The sequence below is a fragment of the Dryobates pubescens genome, chromosome Z, assembly GCF_014839835.1.
Source record: "Dryobates pubescens isolate bDryPub1 chromosome Z, bDryPub1.pri, whole genome shotgun sequence".
Lineage (NCBI taxonomy): Eukaryota > Metazoa > Chordata > Aves > Piciformes > Picidae > Dryobates > Dryobates pubescens.
Window position 1 is genome coordinate 125,987,870 of NC_071657.1, and position 26,378 is coordinate 126,014,247.

Genomic DNA, 26,378 nt, shown 5'->3' on the forward strand with positions numbered 1-26,378 from the left:
CCATATATAAGCAATAAAACTTAGGTACTCAAGCTAGTTGCTGTGCATACTACTTGATCACAGTCTGGGCTGCAGTGATACGGTATTTCTTGGAATCCCAGGCATTCAACACAGGGAGTTCTGATCTTTTTTATATGTTGAAATCTGTTAAAATACTTTCTAGCCTTCTCATGACCACATACAGCATCAGGGCTAGATAGAAAGAATAAATGATCTTTGTGTTGGCGGCTACTCTGTGGTGTAGATATTTTGTGCATCCTCATGAGTAATGCCACTGTGGAAATGATGCTTCTTTGGAAGCAGTGTCAGTGGAAAGCTAGTTCTGCCTTGTACTTGAGCATGTCCTCTGGAAAGGTATGGAGTTAATATATACATATAATTAATGGTCAATGGTATCATAGCCATCCACATAAATGGATGGTACTATGGTTACAAGTGTTGCCTCCAATATGACAACTGTAATTGCAAATTACGAGGATTATCAGAGGGCTGGAGCACCTCTCCTATGAGGACAGACTGAAAGAGTTGAGGCTGTTCAGTCTGGAGAAAAGAAGGCTCCAAGGTGACCTTATTGTGGCCTTCCAGTATCTGAAGGGGGCCTACAAGAAGGCTGGGGAGGAACTTCTTAGGATATCAGCTAGTGATAGGACTAGGGGGAATGGAATGAAGCTGGAGGTGGGGAGATTCAGACTGGACGTGAGGAAGCTCTTCACTGTGAGTGTGGTGAAGCCCTGGAATGGTGGTTGAGGCCCCATCCCTGGAGGTATTTAAGACCAGGCTGGATGAGGCTCTGGTCAGCCTGATCTAGTGTGAGGTGTCCCTGCCCATGGCAGGGGGGTTGGAACTAGCTGATCCTTGTGGTCCCTTCCAACCCTGACTGATTCTATGATTCAAATGTTTTTCCTGACCAGCTTTAAAATGTAACTGAAGGCTGCTGAGTGGCTTTTGTGAGTTTGCTGGTGTTGTTCTTATTCATGTGTTTTCCCTTTCTGACTAGAAACTTTGAGGAAATTTCTTGAATGAAAGAGTTATGTAGCAAAGAAATTCTTTTGTTTTCAACAAATACTTGCAGGTAAAAATCAGCTGTGGAGTCTGTCCCATTTCTGGGGAGGATTTAAGTTTAGATCATTGAGCAGAAGCTTTGCAACTTCATTGTCTATACAAAAAGATAATTTGGGCATGAACTTGCAGTAGAATCCTGTTTCTGATTTGTATCCAGTGTACAGATTTTCCCAGGAATATAAACTTTAATCAAATTTTGGTACTTTTCAGTACCAAATCACATTTCTTACTAGAAAACTCTGCCTTTCTACCACTGTGCAGGATCTTCTCATCTCCACAGCAGCTCACAACAGTTAGGCCATGTGCAGCAGTCAACAGCACTCTTGTTGCTCTGAAAATGGGAGAATGGTGTTTTCTGTGTAAGGATGTTTAACAGCCCTGTCCAAGAGCTTAGCTACTGACTGACATTGACAAATGAGCTCTCACATTTTGTAGTGGGTTGATACATGGCATTTTTGCCTTAATCACCTGAATTTATGTGAATTTGGAATCACACAAGACAGAATCACAGAGTAACAGAATCCTAGGGGTTGGAATGGACCTCCAGAGATCATCAAGTCCAGCCCCCTGCAAAGCAAGACCACCTAGAGCAGGTCACACGGGAACATGTCCAGGCAGCTTTTGAAGATCTCCAGAGAAGGAGACTCCACAACCTCTCTGGCCAGCCTGTTCCACTGCTCTGTCACTCTCACAGTAGAGAATTTTTTTCTCATGTTGAGGTGGAATTTCCTGTGATTGAGTTTATGTCCATTGTCCATTGTCCTGCCTCTGGGCACCACTGAAAAGAGACTGTCTTCATCCTCCTGAGAGCCACCCATCAGATATTTGTAGACATTGATAAGGTCCACTCTGAGCCTTCTTTTCTCCAGGTTAAACAGACCCAAGTCTCTCAGAGAGATGCTCCAGTCCCTTAACCATCCTCATAGCTCTCCATTGAACTCTCTCCAGCAGTTCCCTGCAGCCTTTTTTAATACTCTCAGACTTCATCTAGACTGGGAGGAATTTGCTGCGTTGCATGTAGCAGAAAGAAACCTTGCTGCAGTCTTTAAGTTTTGCCAAGCTATGCTGCATTTGCAGCATAATTTTGTCTGGTTTATTATTAATCTGTTTGCAGCAAGTTATTTCTTCAGTTTGTTTGTTTGCTTTAGATTTCTCCTTATTTTTTTCTTAAAAGAGTGGCAGCTGACTGTGTTATTCAAATCTTCCTGTCTTTGGTCTTAATGATTGTATAATGGTCATTGCAAATAAGTGACAAAACATTGAAAATTGCTCTTGTCAATAAGCATGTATTTGATGTCTAAAAAGAAACATCTGCATTAATGACAGTAATGTGCCAGAAATCCTTCAGAACAATGGCATGCCACAGAAAATGCCACAATTGAAAAGTAAAAGCAGCCCTCCTTTTTTATTTGTATTTTATGAGGTAAATAAAATAGCCTTAGAGAAATCATTTCAAATGTCCTTTTTAAGTGCTGATGTTTCTCTGCTGTGTTCAGCTTCCATGGGGTCAGCTAGGGAAGAGTTCAAAACACTTCTTATTTCTTGCGAAGATTAAAGAATTTATTTTCTCCTACCAGCTTTATCTTCCCTCTTGCATGGATGCCAAAATACGGTCCAGTCAATGTCAGCACATGGTTTGATGTACTACAGAAATAATTAGTCCTCCTATGGTTTAACACCTGTATTTTTTTATGCTATTGTGAGTCACCTTTGTTATGCTTGTTTTTGGTTTTGTCTAGGTCAATGGGAAGGACCTCTCCAAGGCCACTCATGAGGAAGCAGTGGAAGCTTTTCGCAATGCCAAGGAGCCCATTGTAGTTCAAGTGTTACGGCGAGCCCCAATTAACAAAGCTCATGGTAGCTCTCAGGATGTTCGGCTTGTAGACGCCAGCACTCAGACTGACATCACTTTTGAGCACGTTATGGCTCTGGCCAAACTAAGGCCTTCCACACCACCAGTTCCTGATATCTGCCCTTTTTTACTTTCAGACAGGTATGGTTTATCTTCTGCTGTTTACTTGTGAGATTGAGGCATTGCAGTGATAGCCTTCTCCTGAAAACATCTCAGGAATGCTTTAAATAAATGATAAATGTCGTTTAGAACCACTGTCCCCTTCAGTGACAGTTTACCTGAACTCTGTTCATAGATGAGCACTACAGGAAGGAATCTGGGCTATGTTTACTTTGTGTTCATGTGTTTGTTCATCCAAAGACAAGCTCTAGCCAAGAGGAAAAACACTTCTGTGTTTCAAAGTAGTGAAAAGGCTTCTTCAAACCAAGAAAGAGCTGTCTTGTTGCTTTCCACTCTTCCAAGTATCTTACCAAATAAACAAGAAGTTGCATTATTTAGTTTAGAAGTCCCCTTATCAAAAAGCTAAATAATTCCCAAAAATATAGAGGTCAAAAGTACAATTTCACCTGTCACAGCAAATGAAGTTAATTAAATTATCCCTCAGTTGAATTCTTTGAAACAGAATTGAATGCAAACACCAGCAGATGGTGCTTATATGAAACTGCATTGTGAGCTTCTTCCCCTTTGGACTGAACTCATGAGTAGTGCCATCCAGTATGTGCTCCTTGCCCTCTACCTGTAGCCAGCAAAACTATGAGAGCCCTAGAGCTTTCCCACTCACTTCTTAGTATGCCATGCATTACTGGAAAATTGAGAGGTAGCTCTATTTTTAGAAGTTCTATGTAAGATGGGTATCTCAGATACAACATGCTAGCCAGATGCTGGGTTGATACTGCTGCACAGCTAGGAACATGTATATTTTTGAGTTGTTACTGGATATTATTAAACTGTGTGCTACTGTGGATAGGGAAGAGTTTCCTACACGTGCTTAGACAGATCCAGACTGGGTGCTGCATGGGTGGGATCCAGCCTGGGGTCTAAGTCTGCAGCTAAGTGCATATATAAAGACCTCATTCTTTGTACTCCAAGCAGTTGTCAAGGGTTAACCGCTGTTACTTTGAAGTGTAGTTATTCATGTGCACTTCACCAGCCTGTTATCTCAGAACTTTGTAACCAGATAAATACTGAGTGGCTCCCAGATACCTTTAGGAGAATAAGGGATCCCAGATTGCTGCATTCAAGTATTTTGGCCCAAAACACTCTTTCAAGAAATCACCCTGTGTAAGTCTGTCAAAAGATGAACCCAGCAAAAGTAACTCATCCAGAGCATGAATTTTTGATAAGAAAAGAGCCCACACTACTTCATACAGTGGCTTTCAGGCTGTAAGGCCATTCAGAGTAGCATTCCAGAGATGAGAAAACTACAGAGAAGTGTGTGTGTGTGGTTATCACTTTTTAATTTAAAACCCACTATTTTCTCACCTAATATTGTTCTCTTTGTTCAACATAGCTGCCATTCTCTTCACCCAGTGGAGCACGAATTTTATGAAGGTAATGAGTATCTTTCCAGTCTGCCTGCTGATGCAGATAGAGCAGAGGACTTTGAGTATGAGGTAAGATCACTGACACACAGCAGCCTCCCTTTATGTTATTACAGATACAGTATTTGCACAGCTGCTAGCAGGCTCCTTTGAGAAAAATAAGAGTGGGAATACTTCTTAAAAAATTGGCACCAAAGACTGTTTTATTGTATACCTGTGTAATGTCATAGGCTTTACTGGGGTTAGGCTACACATGAAATGTGAAATCAGAATTCTGCGGTGGGTGGCTACATACAAGTCTAGGAGACTTATTAAACATGTTCCCTCTTTATGCAGTGGAGGCTCTAACTCAGATGTTTTGCTTTTGCAGTTATAACACTTTAAAGCAAGCCTTTCCAAAATAAAAAATTGGTAACTGGAAGCTTAATTTCTTTCCCCTCCCTGGTCCCTAATTTTAAGAATTAATTGGTCTTGTATCTCATGCCTTAGGGGTCACTCTTCCAGATACTTGGGTGTGTACTTCAGTGTTTATAAGATCAGGCTACAACTTTCCAAATTAATATAATTTCTATAACTTGCTCTTCAATATTTGGCATTGTAAGTATTGTAATTATAAGAAATTGTGCCACAAACCTCCCTTTGCTCTTAATGTGATTTACACTCCAGTGACAAGGCTGGATGTGTTTCTGAGTCACTGGAAAATCATTATGTGAGGCTTCCCAAAAAGATAACATGATTGGTGATGCTGCTCTTTTGTTAGATTTTCATTTCAATATCTAAACAGTCTTCTTGTCAGCCAGTCATTATCTTTTCATGTTTTCCACTATCATCCAGTAACAAAATATTTGTAGGGACAGGCATAGGAAGCAGATGGTTCTTTTTGTTATTAAACAGTGCTGAATCTTTGCGTAAGTTCAAGTTAACTGTATTTTAAATAAGTGATTATAAATAATTAAATGTCCCCCATACAAGATTAAAAATATCCTATCCTCCTGTTTGCTTTACCTTAAGAAATCTTTTTGAGCCTTCATATAACTGGTTGACATTTAGAAATGAAATGAATGGCAAAAGCTTCAGCAAATATGCAGGGTGTTCACTTTTATTGTGTCTTTAGCAGCTAAAATGCTCTATCGCAAGTCATTTCTTCCAGCAGCCTGGGGAATATGAAGTTCTTCCTTTAGGAGGCAGAAAAATCAAATAACATCTACTTAGTGAATCTCAATCAGAACAAGCAAACTTTTATTTGAACTCCTCAAAAAATCATTGCATGGGGATTAGTGAAATCATTATTTCTTCCCAGTTGGATTTTGGTGTGATATGCCACAGCACAAGAGTCTCAGAACTTCAGTTCTGTTTTGTCTCCCCATGCATAATATTATACTAGATTTCTCTGTCAGATATGTTTGTTTATGGTACTTATTCCTTAAATGTAATACAACCTATTTTCTAGTAATATTTAAATAAGTTATCCATTTCAGTATCTAGAAATTGTATTTTTAAAAATATTTTCACTCTTTAGTCAGAATATCAGTGACATATTAAAATATCAATAGCTTTTAAAGTAGCTATGTGGTGAAACCAAGTCCTTCTTATGACCATTATTACTCCCTAATAATAGTTGGCATAAGTCTTGCCACAAAGGCAAATGCTTGGGCTGCTTCTCAGTTGCTGATACTGTCTATTAATCACACCATCATAGTCATTAATTTACTGTCAACTGAGATTCAGTTGCCCAAGGCAAATTCACTAAGTGACTGAAGTAAAATGTTTCATGTGAAATTTAAATAGGGAAGGAACTGTCTAGCTTCCTTTGAGAATGCGTTCTACTAAATATGAAAGTGTTGAAGGAGAAACAGGAACATCTTGGAGCCTTCAACTAGCTGAGTTCTGAGTGTGAAAGACATTCCAAAAATGTAAGCCTGTACAATAATATCACGATTTAGGTTACTTACTGGTTGTATTGTCTGTTATTTCAGGTCCTTGTAAGATGTTGTTAAGCAACTTTGCTGTAACTGGGTAGCTGGAAAAATTGAGAGCATTGTCCACACACACACACATATATACACATCTATGTAAAAACAATTATTCTCATAAAGGACAGAATCAAAAGAGATTTACTGGCTTTTGTTGCTGTTCCAGAGGAAAAGCCAAACCTGGGGGTTTCAGAGAAGGATTGAGGCAAGACATTGAGCAGAAAAAGCAACATTTTGTTTACTAGAAATGGTTTGTAAGTGAAGAATGGATTTCTTAGCCTGGAAAACCACTTCAGTGATCCCACCATATCAGCATTAGCACTTTGAGAGTGAAAAATGCAGAATGGTAACCATCATGTTAGTTTGCCTGTGTCTGCTAACTGCAGTTTTAATGTGTGCAAGTGTTGGTGCTGACAGATTGAGGCAGTATTAAGACCAAAATCTAAAAGAAGGTGCTAAGGGTTCATTTGACCCTATTTGAAATTATGAGGTATTCTGATGCTCTTCACTTGAGATCTTAGAAACCATTGAGCTTACTTTTTTACTGTTCTGCTCAGAAAGTTAATGCATGTCACTATATCAACATGAGGCATATGCATGGCAGAATCTTTCTGTGGTCAGTTTTTATGAAGTCTTTTGTGTCCAGAAAATGAAAAGATCAGGGGTCCTGCAGGAAACTGCAGCAACAAAAGATCATAGTATCTTGAGAAAAAGCCATGTGAGATTTTTCTCACTTGATGCCTCTGTGAAACTTGAAGAGTGAGCTAGAAGTTACACACATGCTGTTTTGATTCATCCTATTCTCTGGAAAAGAGAATATCTGGAAATTAGAAGATTCATATGGAAGTTGTTTTATTCCATCAGTATCTCCTCCTAAGCAGAGCAACCCACAGTGCTCTGAAGGTTGGCGAATACCTCAGATCAATACTTTAAAGTTCACATTCTGCTTTGTAGACAAAGGGACAGATTTTCAGTCAGAATAAGGAAATGTGTGTTGAATGTAAGTGCTAATTTATGATTGTGCACAGTTGTTCATTTAAATGTTTTTATAAGTATTTGTGATCATAAATCTGTTAACTGTAAATGTAGATTAGTCCTTTAAGTTTTCCACTGGCCTCATCCAAACCCACTGAAATTGCTAAGGTTTCCTATCAGACTGAGAATTTCTGGATCAGATGCTATCAGCTCTTTTCCCAAACTACTGAAATGGGCCTCTAAGAGAGAAAAGCTAGGAAACACTGGTCATGAGTATAGTTTTGTGTAGATCTCACTGAATGCTTAAAACTTCCATAGGGGAGAATTTTGACCTTGTTCTCTTCATTTCTGTCATCATCTCTTATGTAGCTGATGCAACGCAGGAGTAACACACTGGTTTATTTTTTCAATTACAGTCATTCCATTGTGATGAGGAATGTATTTCAGGTGCAAACTCAAATTTCCTGTTTCTGTGACATAAGGCTTTTGAAATGATTGATTTTATTGTGGGGTTTTTTTTTTTGGTAGAACAAAAGGAGGAGTAATTTGTTTGGATTAGCAGTCTAGTGAAACTGTTTATCTGAATCAAGTTACTTGAGCATGTAAGTGCCCTCGTGGGCCACTAAAGTGTGGTATCAGGTGATGCTCTGAAAGGTCCACCACTGCTGCAACGGGCCAAGAGAGACCTGGGTACCCCATGAATTCATATTTAAGGCCTTTTCAACAAATGGATTATTTAACCAGTAAGCCAAATAGATCTGTCTATCTTGTAAATACATATTTAGGGCCTTTTTAACATGAGGATTACTGAGCTGATAGCCTGTAACAGCTCCCTTTAGAGCTCTGATAGCCTGCAAACACCCCTCCGTGAGCACTACAGGCACTTGCAGCAGTACAATTGGAGCTCCTGCTTCAATTGCTAACACCTGAATAAACAGTTTTTATGGAAACAGCTTCTGTGCAGGCTGCCAGCTCTTCCAATAGCTGCAGTCAGGCTCTTTTGTTTTGTAAGTGATGAGTGTTTCTGTACAGTGAAGCTAGCACAGAAGATGGATGTGTGTCCATCAAAATAGAAAATATTCCTTAGGTAAGAGTTCTCCAGAATTTCTAGCATGGAATTTCTCTGCAAAGCTATTAAGCCATGTCCTTTATTTAATAATATAAAGAAGTGAGAGAGATATTGAAACCTTATTTTGGCAGGGATCACTTAAGCCATGTTCCAAACCATGTTGAGGAAGGATGACAGTGATGTGAAGGGACAGAACCATTATAACACCTCTGTGACTTGCTGTCAAATTGTACTTGTTTCTTCTGTGTTCCCTGCTGTGATTGGATTGATTTTTTTCCCAAACTTCTTAAAATTTGGGATGAAATGTAAAAGACCTTTTAGCAAATAAAATGCAGTTTTTTAATGCAGCAACCACCAGATAAAAGAGAAGGCTTCAAGAAGTAAAAATCGTGATAGAGATGTCAGTGTTACTATGTTAGAAAGGCTGACAAGTTTGTGTCTTTCCATTGTCATCAGACCTGACTGGGGTGGTAAGGCAAACGTGTAAAGGCTTTCTGGTAAGTGTGGTGTAGGTGTTCAATGGAAAAGCAGGTACTTTTCATCATGTGCCTTACCTTATGCATCTGCTTTTGTGGTGGAGGTACTGAGCTGACAGCTCAGGGCAGACTTAAATAAACTGGGACTTACTGTATTACATTTTTTTCTTGGTCATCAGCCGAATCATGGATGAATGCCCCATAGTTTAGAGACATTTTACTGACACCATTATTCTGATTTTTTTGTGGCAATTCTTAATTAGCATCTGCTGTTATCAGAAATATCATCAATGAAGCAAACAGGTGTGTGTGTGTGCACCTGTCATTTGTAGGCTTGGTTGTTTAGGCGAGTCTGGTTTGTGGTAGCTTGAGGTGGTTATTTTTCCATTCCTACCTGTCATATGATAAAAATCTAGAGGGGAAAAAAAAAAGGGCAGTATTTTAAAGCTATTAATTGAAAAGCCTTCTGGGCAAGTAAATAGATTATTAGAGTTGTTTCAACCAGACCTGAGAAAACAGTGCAATGATTGAGGCTTCTAAATCCCTTCCTTGAGATTTTTTTCCTTTTAGCTCAAAAGGAGTTCTGAGCTGCTAACACTCAGCCTGTGATTCAGCTCACTGTTACTACAGACTAAAAATGGAAAAGATCACAGTTAGAAGGGAAATGTTACACTACAATGTTTTTCTTTACTATCATTCTTTCAATAGTATTGTCATTGTGTAATAATTAAGACTCATTTAACATGCATTTGGCATACTGTGGCACAAGATTATGTATTTCACTGGCATTTTTATTTTTGTAATACCTGGGGTTTTAAGTCAGCATAATTTACACACAGACAATAATAAATATGTAATTTCTTCCTAACTGTGGCAAATAGGAGACTGTAAATGAGCAAAGGAACAGTAAAAGGTAGTACTTTTCTTTTTCATCTGTCTTTTAAGAATTGAAGTCCCTTTTCAAGTATAAATTCATTTACTGTTCCTCTGAAGTTCTTCAGCATTACTGTGTCCTGTGTTGCTACAGGAATTCACAAGCAGGTGAAGTAAGGACAGTCATACTGAGTGACTTGCCAAGTCAGTCAGTGACAGAATTGGCAGTAAAGGCGAGGAGCCTTTACCTATAGCGCATCTCTCTTTTGGCCTTAAATCACTCTTCTTCCTTGCTAGTCATTGGATCATTTAGATGGAAGAGAATGTAAGGATAGTTTCTGCCACAGCTGTTTGTTAATTTTGAGTGTGTTACTCTAAGTCATCACAAAATTCTGGCATTCAAAGCAGATGAAGTTGCTGTCATCTCACCTCCCCTAAATTGTTAATATCCTGGTTTAGGGATTTGAATTGTGCCCATAACTACAGAGGATCAGGGGAAACTGGGAAGAGAAAGACACAAAACTAACATAAGCAAATTTATCAGAGTTACTGCCATTTATTGTGTTGTAAAACAGGAGGGAAATATATCAAGTCAATGATACTAATTTTGTTTCATGATTTCATAAAACAAATACAGGGTCACTCTGCACTTCACCTGAAAGCTAATAAAAATTCTTCCTTGTTGTCAGACCTTATGTTTTCCCAGGAAGATGAAGAGAAGTGAACTTAGCTCAGCAGCACTTTGTTGTTGGGCAACATTACAACATATGGTTTGTGTTTTTCACTCAACAAATTAAGAGAAAGGTGCTGGCAATATTTTTTTTATTTATGGAAATCTGTGGATTATAAAACTTCTGGTTTGGATAAATGCTTTGTTTAGACAGTTTCTATACCACATACCTCTATATATGCTTTACAGGGAAAATGTTTCTAAGTTTTATTGATGCTGCTTTTGAAAGTTCATATAGTCCATGTCTTAGAGACATGAATTCTAGCTATGCAGACAAAAGATGGGAGAAAATAATGTATTTTTACACGTTCTTTTAAAAATAACCTAAGTCATGTTAACCAGCTTATTATAATGTGGCCGTTTTAAAGCTTGGTATCCTAGGAAATTCACAAGCACAAGAAGCAGGGGCTGAATCCCCATCACAAGAGGAAACCTCTTACAAGAAAATGGACTTTAAACAAGGTTTCAATATTATGCATGCTGGGCCTTCAGAGGAGAAATCAAAAAAGCAGGAGAGATCTTTTCTCTGGAAGTTTGCTTTTTTTTATTTAATGAGGCATCTCTTCAAAGAGAATGTGATAGTCATTCCTGGAGGGCATGGTTTGGTGAGCAGGAATACAGGTGAAACTGCATTGTGCATCAAAAAAGCAGATGATGAGTTTGCTTTGTGTTTCATCTCATGATTTCATCAATCTATACAAGTATGTGTTTGGGGGTGGAGGACATTTCTGCGTGCAACAGAAGTTGGAACAGCTGAAACTCAGCATGGATATGGTGCCCATAGACCTCATTTTGGTGCCAGGAAAAGAAAAATGTATTTTAAAAGTCATTGCCTATCACTTCATGTGCTTGATTTATAGGCACGTGTGTGTGATTAAAATGTGCATATTTTAACTATACATATTTTAATATGTCCATATCTCAAAGTAAACAAGAGTATGGATGGGGTAGAATTTTAGCTCACTGCTTTCTAAGAATTTCTAATTTTATCAGAGCTCAAGTTTACATTTAGCTTTTTTGTAGTATTTTGCCTTTACTGTCTCTGAAAGGTAGAAAATTAATTACAGGAAAATATGTTTCTCACATCTGTCTAGAACTGAAAAATTACATTTTCAACTTGATTTTAATTGATATTTCAAAACAACCTTCACACAGTTGTAGATCAAGGCAATCCAAATGTGTGGAATTGTAACTGGTTAGGAGTTTGAATCTACAGCTATATGTTCTGCTGTCCAGATAAATGCTCTCTGCAGCAGATGTTGGCACATCTGTTATGCCTCCCCATTTCGATTGGCTGCCTGGGTGTTTAGAAAGTGCTGATGAGGCAGATAAATCTTCTGACACGTTTCAGGCCCAAAGCAGGCAGGCAGCAGTAATAATGATGTTTACAGAGCCAAGTGCTGGGCAGTAACATTTTGAAATACTGCAAAAATAATACAGAAAAAATCAAGTGTGATTTTATCTGCAATAGATTAAATTTATTGTAAAAAGCAAAAGCTTATTAGGACAAGTGATTCAGTGCTGATTCAAACTGCAGCTATGACAACCTATAAACCTCTGGTCTTGGTGTAGCTAAGGTTTATTGGGTAGAAAAAGGTACTTCCTGTAGTTTAGAAAGAGATCTAAGCTATGAAGGGAATCTTTTCTAAACTTATAATGAGTTGAGAATCAGGTTTAGACACAACTGCAGCATGTGTGTTTTTTGCAATGGGAATAGCTATCTTCTGGGGGCTGGAAGTTCCTGGTTTTATCAGAATTCTTACTTTCAACTGGTTTTCCTCTAGCCTTTGAAGCATGTCAGATTTGACTGGGTTTATATCATTAAAGTCAGGAAAACTCCAGACACTGGGGTCTTCTCCCAAGAAGTTCCATGGTATATCAGAGGTCATTGGTAGACAGAGAAGGGTATATCTGACAACCTCAAGTGCAGAGATTGGTTTCCAGATATATAGAGCTTTTGCAGGTGTTGGATCCCTTCCAGAACTTCCAAACAAAGAATGGCAAACAGACATGTAAAAGTCGCTGTAAAGATATTAGCACATAACACCAGTGCTAAAATTGTCCTGTTCTTTATGTAGACATCACTAAACTTTAGAAGTTGCAGGCACATCCAGACATTGCAGAGAACCACTGTTGTAGAGGGTCAAAGTGGGTACTGATTATATAGCTGATATAATTATAGTTTGGTTTATCATTACAGTTATATTTTGTAGTATACAGTCTACAGTGTCCCTGGACAACTCTCCCACAGTTTTGACTACTGTCATGATAAGAAACACCCCACTAAATAGCTAATTGAAATTTCCTGATGTCTTGTGTGGCTGTCACAGTGCAGCTCCAGGAAGAGTTTGGTTCTGTATTCTCTGGACCTTTGCGTTTGATACCTGAAGGAAGCAATAAGATCTCCTTATTAGGAAGATACTTCTCTTCAAAACACAGTTCTCCCAGCTTCCCCTCACAGCTTCAAGCCCCAATTAGGTAATGGACTTCTAGCTGGACTTGGAGTACTGTATTCCTACGTCATAACCAAGAGAAGATCAATTCTAACATTTTATGGTCAAACACATTTTCATTGGAAAGCAGATGGGGGAGCAAATTCTTGAAAGCCCCAAACTCCCCAAAAATAGGACTGGTAAAGTTTCAAGGGTTCCTCCTGCCACTCAAATGTCTGAAGCCAGTGATTCCTTAGCTGTATCTCTTCTTTTTCAATGCTCTAAAGACAATGAGTTTCAATATGGGGGTCAGGATAGGAGTTTTAATGAAATGTCAGAATTTTTATCTTCAAATACATGTAATCATAAATCTTTCTTTTGTTTGTTTGGTTGGTTTGGTGGTGTTTTTTGTTTCGGGTTGGGTTGGGGTTTTTTTGGTCAATATTGTCCAAAGTCAAAGGACTCCTTTGGAATATAGAGGCTGTGAGCCAATATGACAGTTCAGTACTTGCACACACACTGAGCAATGGAGTAGTTACTACTCCAGTCTGCTTACCTCATTTTAACATAAGGTTTGGTTTCTGCCTTCTCTGTGCTTTTCACACCTACCTTGTTCAGTGAGAGAGAATGTAAAATCTAAGATTAGCAGAAAGGAAACCCTTTGCTGCATATAATCAGCTAGTTAATTATACTTTAAACTCTTCTTGGATCTTTGCAATGTAACACTTACATTAGAGTGAAAGACCAAACGAAGGACCAACGCTGACTGCTGAGAAATACTATATATAGGTAATTCATTGTGGATCTCTCTGCTCAGAAAGCAAGAATTCATTGTTTTCTGAAGTGCAGAACATACCAGAAAGGGTGTTGGGTCTCAAGCAGATGAAACTGTCTATGAATATATAACACTGGAGAAGATATGTATATAGTTAAGTACTTCTAATAAATTAGCATTCATACTGCACTGTAGGGAAAGAACAAAAATACAGGCAATGAATGGAGAGGTGGAAGAATTAGGAAGGAAAGCAAGACTATGGCTCATTTGAAGCAGCAAAGCATGCTAAGGACATTTTACTTTCCAGTAAGTATTATCATCCAGACAATAAGGAAATTTTTTTGTCAAAGCATTTAGGGTACTCTATGCTTGATACTTCCCATAAGGTTTGATGTTTTAAAAATTTATCTTTCTGACAGGAATCCGAAGATTTAATGTTATACATGGTAGCTAAGGGGGGAAACATAGATTTAAGTGGATGTTTGTGACTTCCAGGGGGCTACACTGTCAGCTGTTGAGCCTTTTGCAGTCAGAAAGCCTGTAGTGTGTGAAGTGGTTTTTTTTACCCTCTTTGACTTCCTTGTGAGATTCACTTACTGTAAAGTCCCCCATATATTGTTAAGCTCAAGGCTTACAATACCCCTAAAACCAAGTTAAAATGGCCACAGTAAGCCTGTGAGGCCTACAAAATTGAAAGTTGTGTTTATGTCATCCCCATGTGTTTAGACCTTACCTCTTGCTGCAACACTAAATTTATTCAGTGATCAAAAGTTTCTCACATTCTTAGTCCTGCTCTATCATTCATCCAGCCCAACTCATTCCCCTGTCTGCTCTGCCAGTGCTATCTGCCCCTTCTCTCATCCTCACCTGTTGGGAGTCTCAGCTGACACTTGGGTGTCTCCCTCCTCCCACTCACAGCCATCAGACTGTTACTGATGATCATGCTTCAGATTGCTGAATATGCACTGACAAGCTTGCCATGCCTTAAGTTACTCTGTTGTTTGATTTCCTCCATAGAAGTTTAGTACAGACCAAAAATGTTCTCTCCAGAGCTACAGGGAGAGAGTGAATTTCCTTATCCAGTGGAGCTTCTTTATTATCAAAGGATTCATCAGCTACAGGTCATATTCTGCTTACATACTTGCAAGATTATGTTTTATTAATAGGTGCCTATATGCCAGCATAATAATTCTGTTGTTGTTGTTTTCTGCTACTACTTTAAAAAAAATTATTATTTTTTTCTTTATTTCTAACACTGGTGTCATTATCCACAGCATCCTTCTGTCCCAGAGCATTCTTTGTCTGGACACAAAGCAGCATGTGGCTCTAAGTGTAGCTGTAAAGCAGGGATCAGCAAGAAAGTGATTGTGACTTTAAATGTTTCTCATTCTATCTTATATTTGCTTTTGCATTATACATTTGAGGAATGCTTGCTAATATTTTTCCTTTCTGCTTTGATGTAAACAAATCTTATGTCAAAGATTCGTAAATCTACGCCAGAATTTAACAAACAAGGATTAAATGACACATTAGCCTGTAAGGTAGAGCCCCACCCCTTGGACAGAGCATTGTTTTTCCCCACCATGTGGAATGTAGATAACCCTCTGTTCTTTGTGGTAATCTACCAACCAAATCCATGCTGGCAAATCTGACGCCCAATGTGATTTGTCCTTTTTGAGGCTGTTTATGAGAAGTCAGGACAGTCTTCTGTCAAAATTGATAAGTGAGAAGACAGTGGGAAATGCAATTTTATTTGTAACAGCACAGCTGCCAGCAGTTCCAGCTTGTTTACATCTAGACTGGCTCTGTCTTGCTCCATAGCCTTTCTATTTCCATCCAAATAGCCCCCACGTACATCATAGATGTGCCTGTCTATGTAAAATTTGCATAACAGAATATACTGGGAGTGTTAGAGAGGGGGAAAATAACTTATTTCTTTAGGTTATTTTCACAACTCAAAAATGTGCATTGCTTCAAAAGCAAGAACTTTAACAAATCTCCATGGACCTGGTTTTGAAAACTGAACTATAAGCTGCTAAAATCCTATGATGCCTATTACATTCCGTGGTGAAGGTACCAGAGGAGTTAAGAGCTTTGCTTTTCTGATGGAAGCATTCTTTTCCTGGTGGAACTGACCAGTGGTTCTAAATTAAAATCCACTACAAACATTTAAATACAAGTTAATGTGTTGAGAAAATAATGCAATAGGAATATGCAGTGACCTGAGAAGGGGAGGGCAGTTCCACTGTACTGTTTCGCACTGAATACTTCTGCTTTGTAGTCTACAATTAGACAGTGCTACATAGACATTAACATATTTACTGGAAAACCCTTTTAACAAGAGAGCATAACTCTTGATGGTATTAGAAACCTTTGTTTGCCTGTGCTATTACTTGCCTTCAGTCTGGCAGTCCCAGAATCCCAGGTGAGTTTGATCTTTGTTTATTGGAACACTTAAGAAAACTGCAGGGTTAGGCATTTCCTCTATATAGTCTCTCTGGTGAGCTGTTTCTTTCCAGTAGCCCACCCTTAATATGCAATTATTATGGAAGTAAAGTGAGAAGAGGCATTTTATGTTTGACTCATCTAGCTTATGACAGAAGAGCTTTTCTAGCAAACTGAAGATTCTTGTTTCCTTTTGCCATTGCTCTTTTTTGCAGTTATTGATAAATCATTAGTCTTCTGCAGGGTTTGTCATTAAAAGTGAGAGTCCAGAGATGGCTGAAAATGTCACTGCTTGGGTTCTGTGAATTGTGGGGTCATCTGACGCTTCTGCATTCTCATTATAAGTGTATCACTGTGTTTTTAGGAGTCACAGTCATGCTGTTAAATTAAATGTTTGGCGATTGCCAGTGGAGACTGCAGTGTAACTGATTTGCTTGGCATACACTTACACACAGATATATACACGCTGTATGTACCTATGTATTTATATAATGTACACACACATACTACCTCACCTCTCCTGCACAGCCCCATGCACACACAAGTATGCAATTAAACATGTAACACCCTCCCCAAGCCTGAAAAAATAGAAATATACCTTAAAATGAAGTGACTGTTTAATATACATTGGGGGCTACACAGACTCTCTTCATCTAAACTGAGATAGAGGCTGAAGGAGCTGGGGTTGCTTAGCCTGGAGAAGAGGAGGCTCAGGGGAGACCTTATTGCTGTCTACAACTACCTGAAGGGAGGTTGTAGCCAGGAGGCGGTTGGTCTCTTCTCCCAAGCAACCAGCACCAGAACAAGAGGACACAGTCTCAAGCTGTACCAGGGGAAGTTTAGGCTCGAGGTGAGGAGAAAGTCCTTCACAGAGAGAGTTGTTATGCATTGGAATGGGCTGCCCAGGGAGATGGTGGAGTCACCGTCCCTGGAGGTGTTCAAGAGGGAACTGGACGTGGCACTTGGTGCCATGGTTTAGTAATCGTGAGGTCTGTGGTGACAGGTTGGACTTGATGATCTTTGAGGTCTTTTCTGACGTTATTGATTCTATGATTCTGTGAGATAGGTAGCCCATAGGAAAAAAAAAAAAAAAAAAGTAACCATATTGAAAATAGATTGTTGTGATGCCTTCTGCTGACCCTAGAATTTGCACATCTCTTTTCTGACTTTCCTCAAATTACTTCTGGTCATTGTTAAAGGCATAACTGCTAAACAAAGGCCAGCTAAAAGAGCTGGAAACACGTTTTGGGTAAGCTGAAGCGTGATGCTTTCTTGAAGCACCAAGCATCTGGTTTTAGGGTGTAGTCTTATCCATTGTACATACCCTGGTATTTGTAATGACAGTTGCAACCCCTACTGCATGGTACAAAATCAGAGGTGAAATAGATGTTACAGAACACATCTGATGATATTGGTTTGTTTGGGTTTTATTTCTTGGTGCCATGGGTTAGTTGTTTAGGTGGTGTTGGATTGGTTGATGGGTTGGACGCAATGATCTTGAAGGTCTCTTCCAACCTGGTTTATCCTATGTATGTATACTATGTATGTATGTATTTTACACACCCAAGCTGTTGTTTCCTCTGTTTTATACTCACAATCACTTGCAATGGATACTTTTATGTAACATGTAATACTATGCTCATCACTTCTGAATTTGAGATGAATTCTACTTTTTAGTCGCTCCACTCTTAGCTCTCTGCCCTCCTAGGACTTCATTAGATTGAACCGTTCCTGTAAAAAGAGCAAAGGGATAGCTCTGGTTCTGTTTGCATTATTTATTTGTAGTTCATGAGAAAAATTACTTGCCAGTGGTGACAAGTGTGCAGCATTATGAAGATTAAATATTACATAAGGTAGCAATGCAAATGACTAGTGATTTGGCAGACAAGAAAAGGTGTATCCTTCCAATCATGTGCAAGAAGAGACCAAGAGAGTGAATGTGATTAGTGAGTTGCTGCTGGGATGCTCAGCTATTTGGAGTTCAGCCTGATAATGATCGAGGTGCTTGCATCACTCCCAGTGATAAGAACTTCAGGGTTGGGTTTACTAAACACAATTATGAAGTTGAGACCAAGCTTTGCTTGGTTTCTATGGTTTATAGAAACCACCAGCAAGAAGCTGATGTAATTGATCTGACTTTGCAGGACAACCTTCTTATAGTAACCCTGACAGAAAACGTGAAGAGCAGCCAAAGTTTACCTATGCATATAAGCTGAAGGTTGATCTCACTCATGAAGATGCAGAAACAAGAAGATACTGAAGAGTGAAACTTAATTTTAAAATGTCTGTACTCCCTGTGCACTTGTGTTTGTTGCTTCAGAAGAATGACAGTAGCTCAGAGAAATGATTTTATTATTATTTTTTTAGTATAACCAGTTAATTAAAATAAATCAGATCTTAATGTACTTCTCAGTTAATTCTTCATTGAGCTATTGTGTAAGTACTCTGTTCTTGGCCTTTTGTGCTTCATTCATGCAGTTAATCATCTGACAATTATACCATTAGCAGGAGGAACATTAAAAGAGCTTCACAGCTATTATTACAGATAAAAAGCAAAAACAAAGATAAAAGGGACTAGTCTTTTCCTATTTTGCTTAATTATTTTCGGTTTATTTTCTCATTTTCTTAAAATGCATGGTAAATGCTACACTTTTCCACTTCAGATCATCAGATTTACAGTCCACTCATTGCATTCAATAAGCCTTGATTTCTTCAGAAGTGTGTCATGACCTGGCTTCCTGAGCCAACCCTGGGCAGTAGGAGAGATTGTGCTAAGATTCAGAAATTCCCTCAGAGTAAATTAAGGTGAACCAATACGAAACAGCTGATGAGTTAGCTTTATTTGATCCAATGAAACTCTCGGTCACTGGCTCCTTAACAATGCTTGATTGGACCAGAGGAAGGGGAAAATGGGAAGAAAAAGGAGAGGAAAAGAGAGAGAGAGAAAAAGAAAAGGAAGGAAGGAAGGAAGAAAGAAAGAGAAAGAGAGAAAGAAAGACAGGCCTTGGTTCCAGCCATGTCTCACAGGTGTAGTCCAAATTCTTCGCTGGTGGGTGTACATCCAGAAAGGTCTTCTGCAGTAGAAGACCACAGAAGGTGGACTTCAGAGGTTGTGGTCCTTTTATACCCTTGGTGTGGGGGGGTCTCTCCAAATCATGAAGAGAGGTGTGCGTGAGGCCCCTGCAGCGCAATGTCTGTTACAGGCCTTTCTGTGGCGCTGTTGCAGTGGCTTTAAAATAAGGAAAGAAGGAATTCCTGCCTCTGCAGAAATCATCTCTTTTCATCGTTAAACCATCTCCAGGCCAGCAGCTCTCCTCTAGAACTATTAACGGTTTATTCAAACCAGGTACGCCACACCTTGTTTGAGACAATATAAGATCTGGAGAGTTACTGAGGGCCATCAGCCAGGCCCTGCCACACATTGTTTTGAGACAATAGACTATTGGGCTTTCACAAACTGCAGTCAAGGCTGCAAGAAAAAATAACTATCCCGGCATAAAACCACGGCTTTGAAGTTGCTTGTGAAAGAAACTGAGGAAAAAAAAGGATGTTATCATGAAACCTGTCAGTTAATCCTTGGTTTATTTTATCATTTGCAGAATCTTACCTCATCCCAGCTATGAGGTGAACTGTGTAAAGATTTCAGAGCTCTGGCTGTTAGCCATCTGTAAAGGGGTAGGACATAAAAGTGTTTCAGCTCACACCTAGAGTTATTTCAGAGTCTGCATGTGGCCAGTTATTTAGTGATAGGCAATAATTCACTAATTGCAATAACTACATTGTTCTGGGTGGCTATGAAGGTAACCATTTCTTTTTTATTGGTGGCTTTTACAATTCATAATCTAGTTGATACAAGAGATACTAGTGATTGTGTTATGGTACAGAAAAATTGCTAAACCCAGAGAGATCTCCGTAGGCTGCCTTTCTCTGAATTCTTTTGCCTTAGAACATGTTACATTACTGTGAGCTTTGCAGATGGAGTCTGTCAGCCACCTTAAAGACTTGAGCCAAGATGCAACTCTTTTATACATTCAGGGATGCATATACAGCATATCTGAATTGCATTGTTTGTTTCACCACACAAGGACTTTACCACGCTGACAGCTTTTTATCTTTCTTCCAGTGAAGTAGGAATCCTTCTCCCGTACACTTGGTGACTTCATTTTCTAAAAGCTGTATGTGTACATTGAATTGGCTTCTGATTTAAAATCTGGTGATTTAGTACTTGTAAATAGCAAAACTTGACCTTTTCTGTCTTTTCTCCATTGAGGAGAGTTTTTGATGGAGTGAAGCTAGGAAATCAAACTCAATGACTCATATATAGAGGGTGTTTGGGTTTTACAGGCTGGATTTTACTAGTGCATAAGGAGCATGGAGAGCTGACATTCTTTTCTTCTAAAGATAATGGAGTTAAATGAAACACGGTAGATGCTAGTTAATAATAAGAAATTAAATACTTGACTGTATCATGAACAGAACATGTTTAGGGTCCTCTGTCTTACTGTGTCACAAAAACACAAACCCTCAACTATAAATCACAGGTTCTGTTACACTGGAGAGTAATGCTAATTAAAATTAATTGTGGTGTTTTACTATGTCTCGACGGTGAGGTGATTTTCTCATTGTAATGAGGACTTGAATGTTACCTGGAAAGATCATACACTGTCAGTTTTGGTAAAATACTGTTCTGTTTTGATTCCATTCTGTCCCTTCTAATGGTGTTACCAGAGTTCATGGGACCCATTACTCTGATATACTGTATGGGTGAAGGGAGCTCAATAGCTATTACGATTTTGATAGTCTCTCTTGGTCCTTTTAGTGGCGTGCAACAATTGCTATAAAGGCAGGTGGGGAATATCAGAAGAATGTAGAGTATTTATAATATTTCTACAGTGCCTTTCAAACACTCTGTAATTATTTATTCTTTTATGTCCTGCTGCTCTGGTGGCATTTGCATTGTTTTTTTGCTTCTAGATAAAGAACACAAGTCACAAATTTATATGAGGTGACTGCACCAAAGCACTCAACAACTGAACAGGGAATAAAGACATAAGGACAGAAAACTTCTGGAAGCTTGCTAATGAGGCAAGGTGTTACTATTATTTTTCAAAATTATGATGAATTTGAGAAGGTAGGGAAATATCCCTTCCTTAGTGCAGAGCATCATTTAAGGAAGAGTCATGAATATATGCCTAGTAATATAAAATAAATCCAGTAATTTTTCAGAAAAAAAATGCATTTCTTGATCTTTCAGCCACTTACTTGTATCAATAAGTTCATCCTCTGTCATTTGTAATCCTACTTCCCTTTTTTGGGACCTTCTCTGGTAACATTTTGTTAAGGTGGAATGTTCTGGAAATGGGTCAGTGTGCTTCTGTACACAAATAAACTACAAAGGAAATAGGCAGATTTCTGGTCAGTGAAGTCTCAGGAGACTCCCAGTCCCAGGATGTCATGTTTGAACATGAGGTAGCCAAGTGTAGAGTTTACCTTTGTAATACTATAGAATAATGTTGAATCACTTTTGTTAGGTCTACAGTACATACAGAAAAACTAAGTCCTAAGTCATGAGTGAACACAAATGAAAAATGGACATAGGATGAGACAAGACAATCACAGAATGTTAGAATTTGGAAGGGACCTCAAGAGATCATTGAGTCCAAGCCCCCTGCCTGAGCAGGATCACCTAGGCTAGATCATACAGGAATGCATCCAGGCAGGTTCTGAATGTCTCCAGAGAAGGAGACTCCATGACCCCTCTGGGCAGCATGTTCCAGTGTTCTGTCACCCTTGCAGTGAAAAAGTTTTTCCTTATGTTCCTCCTATGCTCCGGCTTGTACCCATTGCCCCTTGTCCTATCACTGGACATCACTGAGAAGAGCCTGGCTTCATCCTCCTGACACTTGCCTTTCACATATGTATAAATATTAATGAGGTCAGAGTTTCCTCTTCTCTAGGCTAAAGAGACCCAGCTCCCTCAGCCTACCCTCATAAAGATGTTCCACTCCCTTCATCATCTTTGTGGCTCTGTGCTAGACTCTTTCAAGCAGTTCCCTGTCCTTCTTGATCTGAGGGGTGTGGAACTGGACATAATATTCCAGATGCAGCTTTACCAGGGCAGAGTAGAGGGAGAGGAAAACCTCTCTTGACCTTGCTAATCACACCCCTTCTAATATGCTATTTGCCTTCTTGTCCACAAGAGCACATTGGTGGCTCATGGTCATTCTTCTGTCCACAAGGACCCCCAGTTCCCTTTTCCCTACCCTGCTCTCCCAGCAGGTCAGTCCCCAACTTATACTGATACATGGGGTTGTCTTCCCCAGATGCAAGACTCTACACTTGCCCTTGTTGCATTTCATTAAATTTCTCCCTTCCCAACTCTGCCTGTCTAGGTCTCACTGAATGGAAGCACAGCTTTCTGGTGTGTCAGCCACTCCTCCCAGTGTCCATAATGCTACAGAGTTCAGCAGCTGGGCTCTAAGCCTTTTAGAGCTGGGGCGGTGTTTTTCTCCTTAAACCTTGTGGTGGTTTGAAAGGAAAGGCTCTGCTTTCCCTCCCCCACTGAGAAAGAGACCACGGCTAAACCCAGTCGGAGAAATGAGAGTATATTGTACAAGGAAACAGATTCTATGTAACACAACAAATACAGGTATTTTACAATATATACAGGAATATACAGCAAATGAACTCAACCAGAAACCAGACCCCCCACAGAGGGGGCTTCCCCCTGTGCCCCCTTCAACCCCCCTACCTCCCTTCTCCCCCAAAAGAGGTAGAAGAAGAGACGAGGACAGTTAACAGGGCAGGAAAGGAATAAAGGCCTTGCACAGGAGTTAGTATCTTATCTTAGTTGGCCAGAATCCCAGAAGCAGATCCAGCCGAAAGGGACAGCGAAGGAAGGAAGACTGAGAGAAAGTTCCCAACTCCCCTGGGTCCAATCTCTCCTCCCACAATCCTACCAATGAAATTCGTTTAGAAAACCAAAATATTTTACAAACATTTAGCCAGTGTGCCCCTTTCTTAAAGGCACAGCGTCAAACGGCCACAATCCACCCCTTCTAAACAATTTCATTGGTCGTTCACACTGTCCATCCAATCGGAAACAATATTTGCAGTTCGTGAGTAAAGTTCATAGTCCGTTCCGGCTACACTCAGATGTAGATGATTCAGAAGTCCAAAAAAGTCAGGAAATAAGAAAATGGAAACCAGCTTGTCTCTCTGTAGACGAAGTGAAGAAAAGGCAAACAGGAACACAGGGACTCTCAGTTGACTCAGGGCTCTCAGGGCTCTCAGGGTTCGTGCACTGTAGATTCCTCAGGGATTCTTCCTTTGGGCGCGTTGTAGCTGTACAACAGTCTGAAATTAAGCTCTTTCAGCTAAAGTTAAATTTCTTTGTGGAATACATTGAATTTGACCATTCTCCTGCATTACCCAATAAGTGTGACCCGGACCTTCAGCTGAAACCACCCCTCGGACAGGTTTAACCTCTCCTGAGGGCGAAAATACCCAAACAGTTTTACCTAACAGATTCTTTTCTCTAACAACAGGAACTCTATCACCTTCTACTCTCCGTAGCAAATCTGAATGTGCCGGTCCAGCTCGGTTCACTGAACCTCTACTATTCACCAGCCAGGTTGCTTGTGCTAAATGTTTCTCCCAGTTTTTCAAAGATCCACCTCCCATGGCTTTGAGAGTGGTCTTCAACAAACCGTTGTAGCGTTCAATCTTCCCTGCAGCCGGTGCATAGTAAGGAATGTGGAAAATCCACTCAATGCCGTGCTCTTTTGCCCAGCTCTTTACAAGGTTGTTCTTGAAATGAGTTCCGTTGTCTGACTCAATCCTCTCTGGAGTTCCGTGTCTCCACAGGATCTGTCTCTCCAGACCGAGAATGGTGTTGCGTGCAGTTGCATGTGGGACTGCGTAAGTTTCCAGCCATCCAGTGTTTGCCTCTACCATAGTAAGCACGTACTGCTTACCAGAACGAGAACGTGGTAGAGTGATGTAGTCAATCTGCCAAGCTTCACCATACCTGTACTTGGACCATCTGTCACCATACCACAAGGGCTTAATTCGCTTTGCCTGCTTAATAGCAGCACAAATGTCACAGTCATGGATGACTTGTGTGATGGCATCCATGGAAATGTCTATGGATCTGTCACGAGCCCATTGGTATGTTGCATCTCTGCCTTGATGTCCTGACGAATCGTGAGCCCACCGAGCTAAGAATATCTCACCTCGGTGTTTCCAGTCGAGATCAAGTTCAGAGTCCTTGTCTACTTGAGAAACTCTTGCAGCTAGATCTGCCTGATGGTTGTGCTGCTGTTCCTCAGTAGCTTTGCTCTTGGGAATGTGAGCATCAATGTGTCTCACTTTCACTGGAATTCTCTCGATTCGATCAGCAATGTCTTGCCACAGGTCGGCTGCCCAGATGGGTTTTCCTTTCCTCTGCCAGCCATTCTTTTTCCAGTTCTTTAGCCAACCCCATAGAGCATTGGCTACCATCCATGAGTCGGTGTAGAGATAAAGCTTTGGCCATCTCTCACGTTCAGCTACGTCGAGAGCTAGCTGGACAGCTTTTACCTCTGCAAACTGACTGGATTCTCCTTCTCCATCCTTCGCCTCTGCAACTCGGCGTGTTGGACTCCACACGGCAGACTTCCACCTTCGCTTGTTCCCGACGAGACGACAGGAACCGTCTGTGAACAAAGCATATTTCTTTTCATCATCAGAAAGGTCATTGTAAGGAGGAGCTTCCTCAGCACGAGTTACTCTCTCCTCTGGAGGTTTAGCACAGTTGGTATCTTCAGGCCAACTTGAGATCACCTCCACCAGACCAGGTCTTTCAAGATTTCCCATTCGAGCTCTCTGTGTTATCAGGGCCATCCACTTAGACCAGGTGGAATCTGTAGCATGATGTGGTGTGGAACCCTTGCCTTTGAACATCCAATTCAAAACTGGCAATCTGGGAGCTAAGAGAAGCTGTGATTCAGTTCCAATCACTTCAGAAGCTGCTTTCACTCCTTCATAGGCAGCTAGAATCTCTTTTTCTGTTGGAGTGTAATTAGCCTCTGAACCTCTGTAACCTCGACTCCAGAAACCAAGAGGTCGTCCACGTGTCTCACCTGGAGCTTTTTGCCACAAGCACCAGGTTGGACCATTGTCACCTGCAGCCGTGTACAAAATGTTCTTAATGTCTGGACCATCTCGGACAGGTCCCAGACCCACTGCTTGTACCACTTCTTGCTTTATCTGGTCAAAGGCTGCTTGTTGTTCAGGTCCCCAGTGGAAACTGTTCCTCTTTCGAGTCACATCATACAGAGGTTTCACAATCTGACTGTATCCAGGAATGTGTAGTCTCCAAAATCCCACTATCCCCAAGAAACGTAGAGTTTCTTGCTTGTTGGTGGGATTTGCCATGGCAGAGACTCTATTTACCACATCCACTGGAATGTGTCGGCGTCCATCCTGCCACTGCACTCCCAGAAACTGGATCTCTGTGGTAGGACCTTTCACCTTGTCTCTCTTGATGGCAAAACCTGCATTCAGAAGAATGTCCATGATTTTGTTGCCTTTCTCAAAGACTTCCTCAGCAGTTTTACCCCAGACGATGATATCATCGATGAACTGGATGTGTTCTGGAGCACCACCTTCCTCCAGAGCATCATGGATTACTGCATGACAGATGCTGGAGCTGTGGATCCAGCCCATTGGCAGTCTGTTGAAAGTGTACTGGATTCCTCTCCAGGTGAAAGCAAACTGAGGCCTGCATTCCTCTGCTATGGGAATAGAGAAGAAGGCATTAGCAATGTCTATGGTAGCATACCATTTGGCCTCTTTGGATTCCAGCTCATACTGGAGTTCCATCATGTCTGGTACTGCTGCACTCATAGGTGGAGTTACTTCATTCAGGGCTCGGTAGTCCACTGTCAGACGCCAGTCTCCATTCGGCTTTCGCACAGGCCACACTGGACTGTTGAAAGGTGAATGAGTTTTGCTGATGACTTTCTGACTCTCCAACTGACGAATCAGATTCTGAATGGGCAACAAAGAGTCACGGTTGGTTCTGTATTGTCTGTGATGCACAGTCTGAGAAGCAACCGGCAATTTAATGTCCTGAATCTTGTGTTGTCCCACAACTGCAGATTCATCAGAGAGTTCAGGTCTAGCAGACAGCT

At 40.3% G+C, this 26,378-nt stretch overlaps 1 protein-coding gene across 2 annotated transcripts in view; it reads left to right on the forward strand.

Moving 5' to 3' along the window:
- PDZRN4 (PDZ domain containing ring finger 4) overlaps positions 1–26,378 on the forward strand; it is a 265,568-nt gene that overhangs the window by 210,827 nt on the left and 28,363 nt on the right. For both annotated transcript variants that reach the window (XM_054178167.1, XM_009899234.2), the window contains 2 exons: positions 2,802–3,055; positions 4,425–4,527. In XM_054178167.1, coding sequence (XP_054034142.1) covers positions 2,802–3,055; positions 4,425–4,527 — 357 coding nt within the window. The remainder of the gene's footprint in view (positions 1–2,801; positions 3,056–4,424; positions 4,528–26,378) is intronic.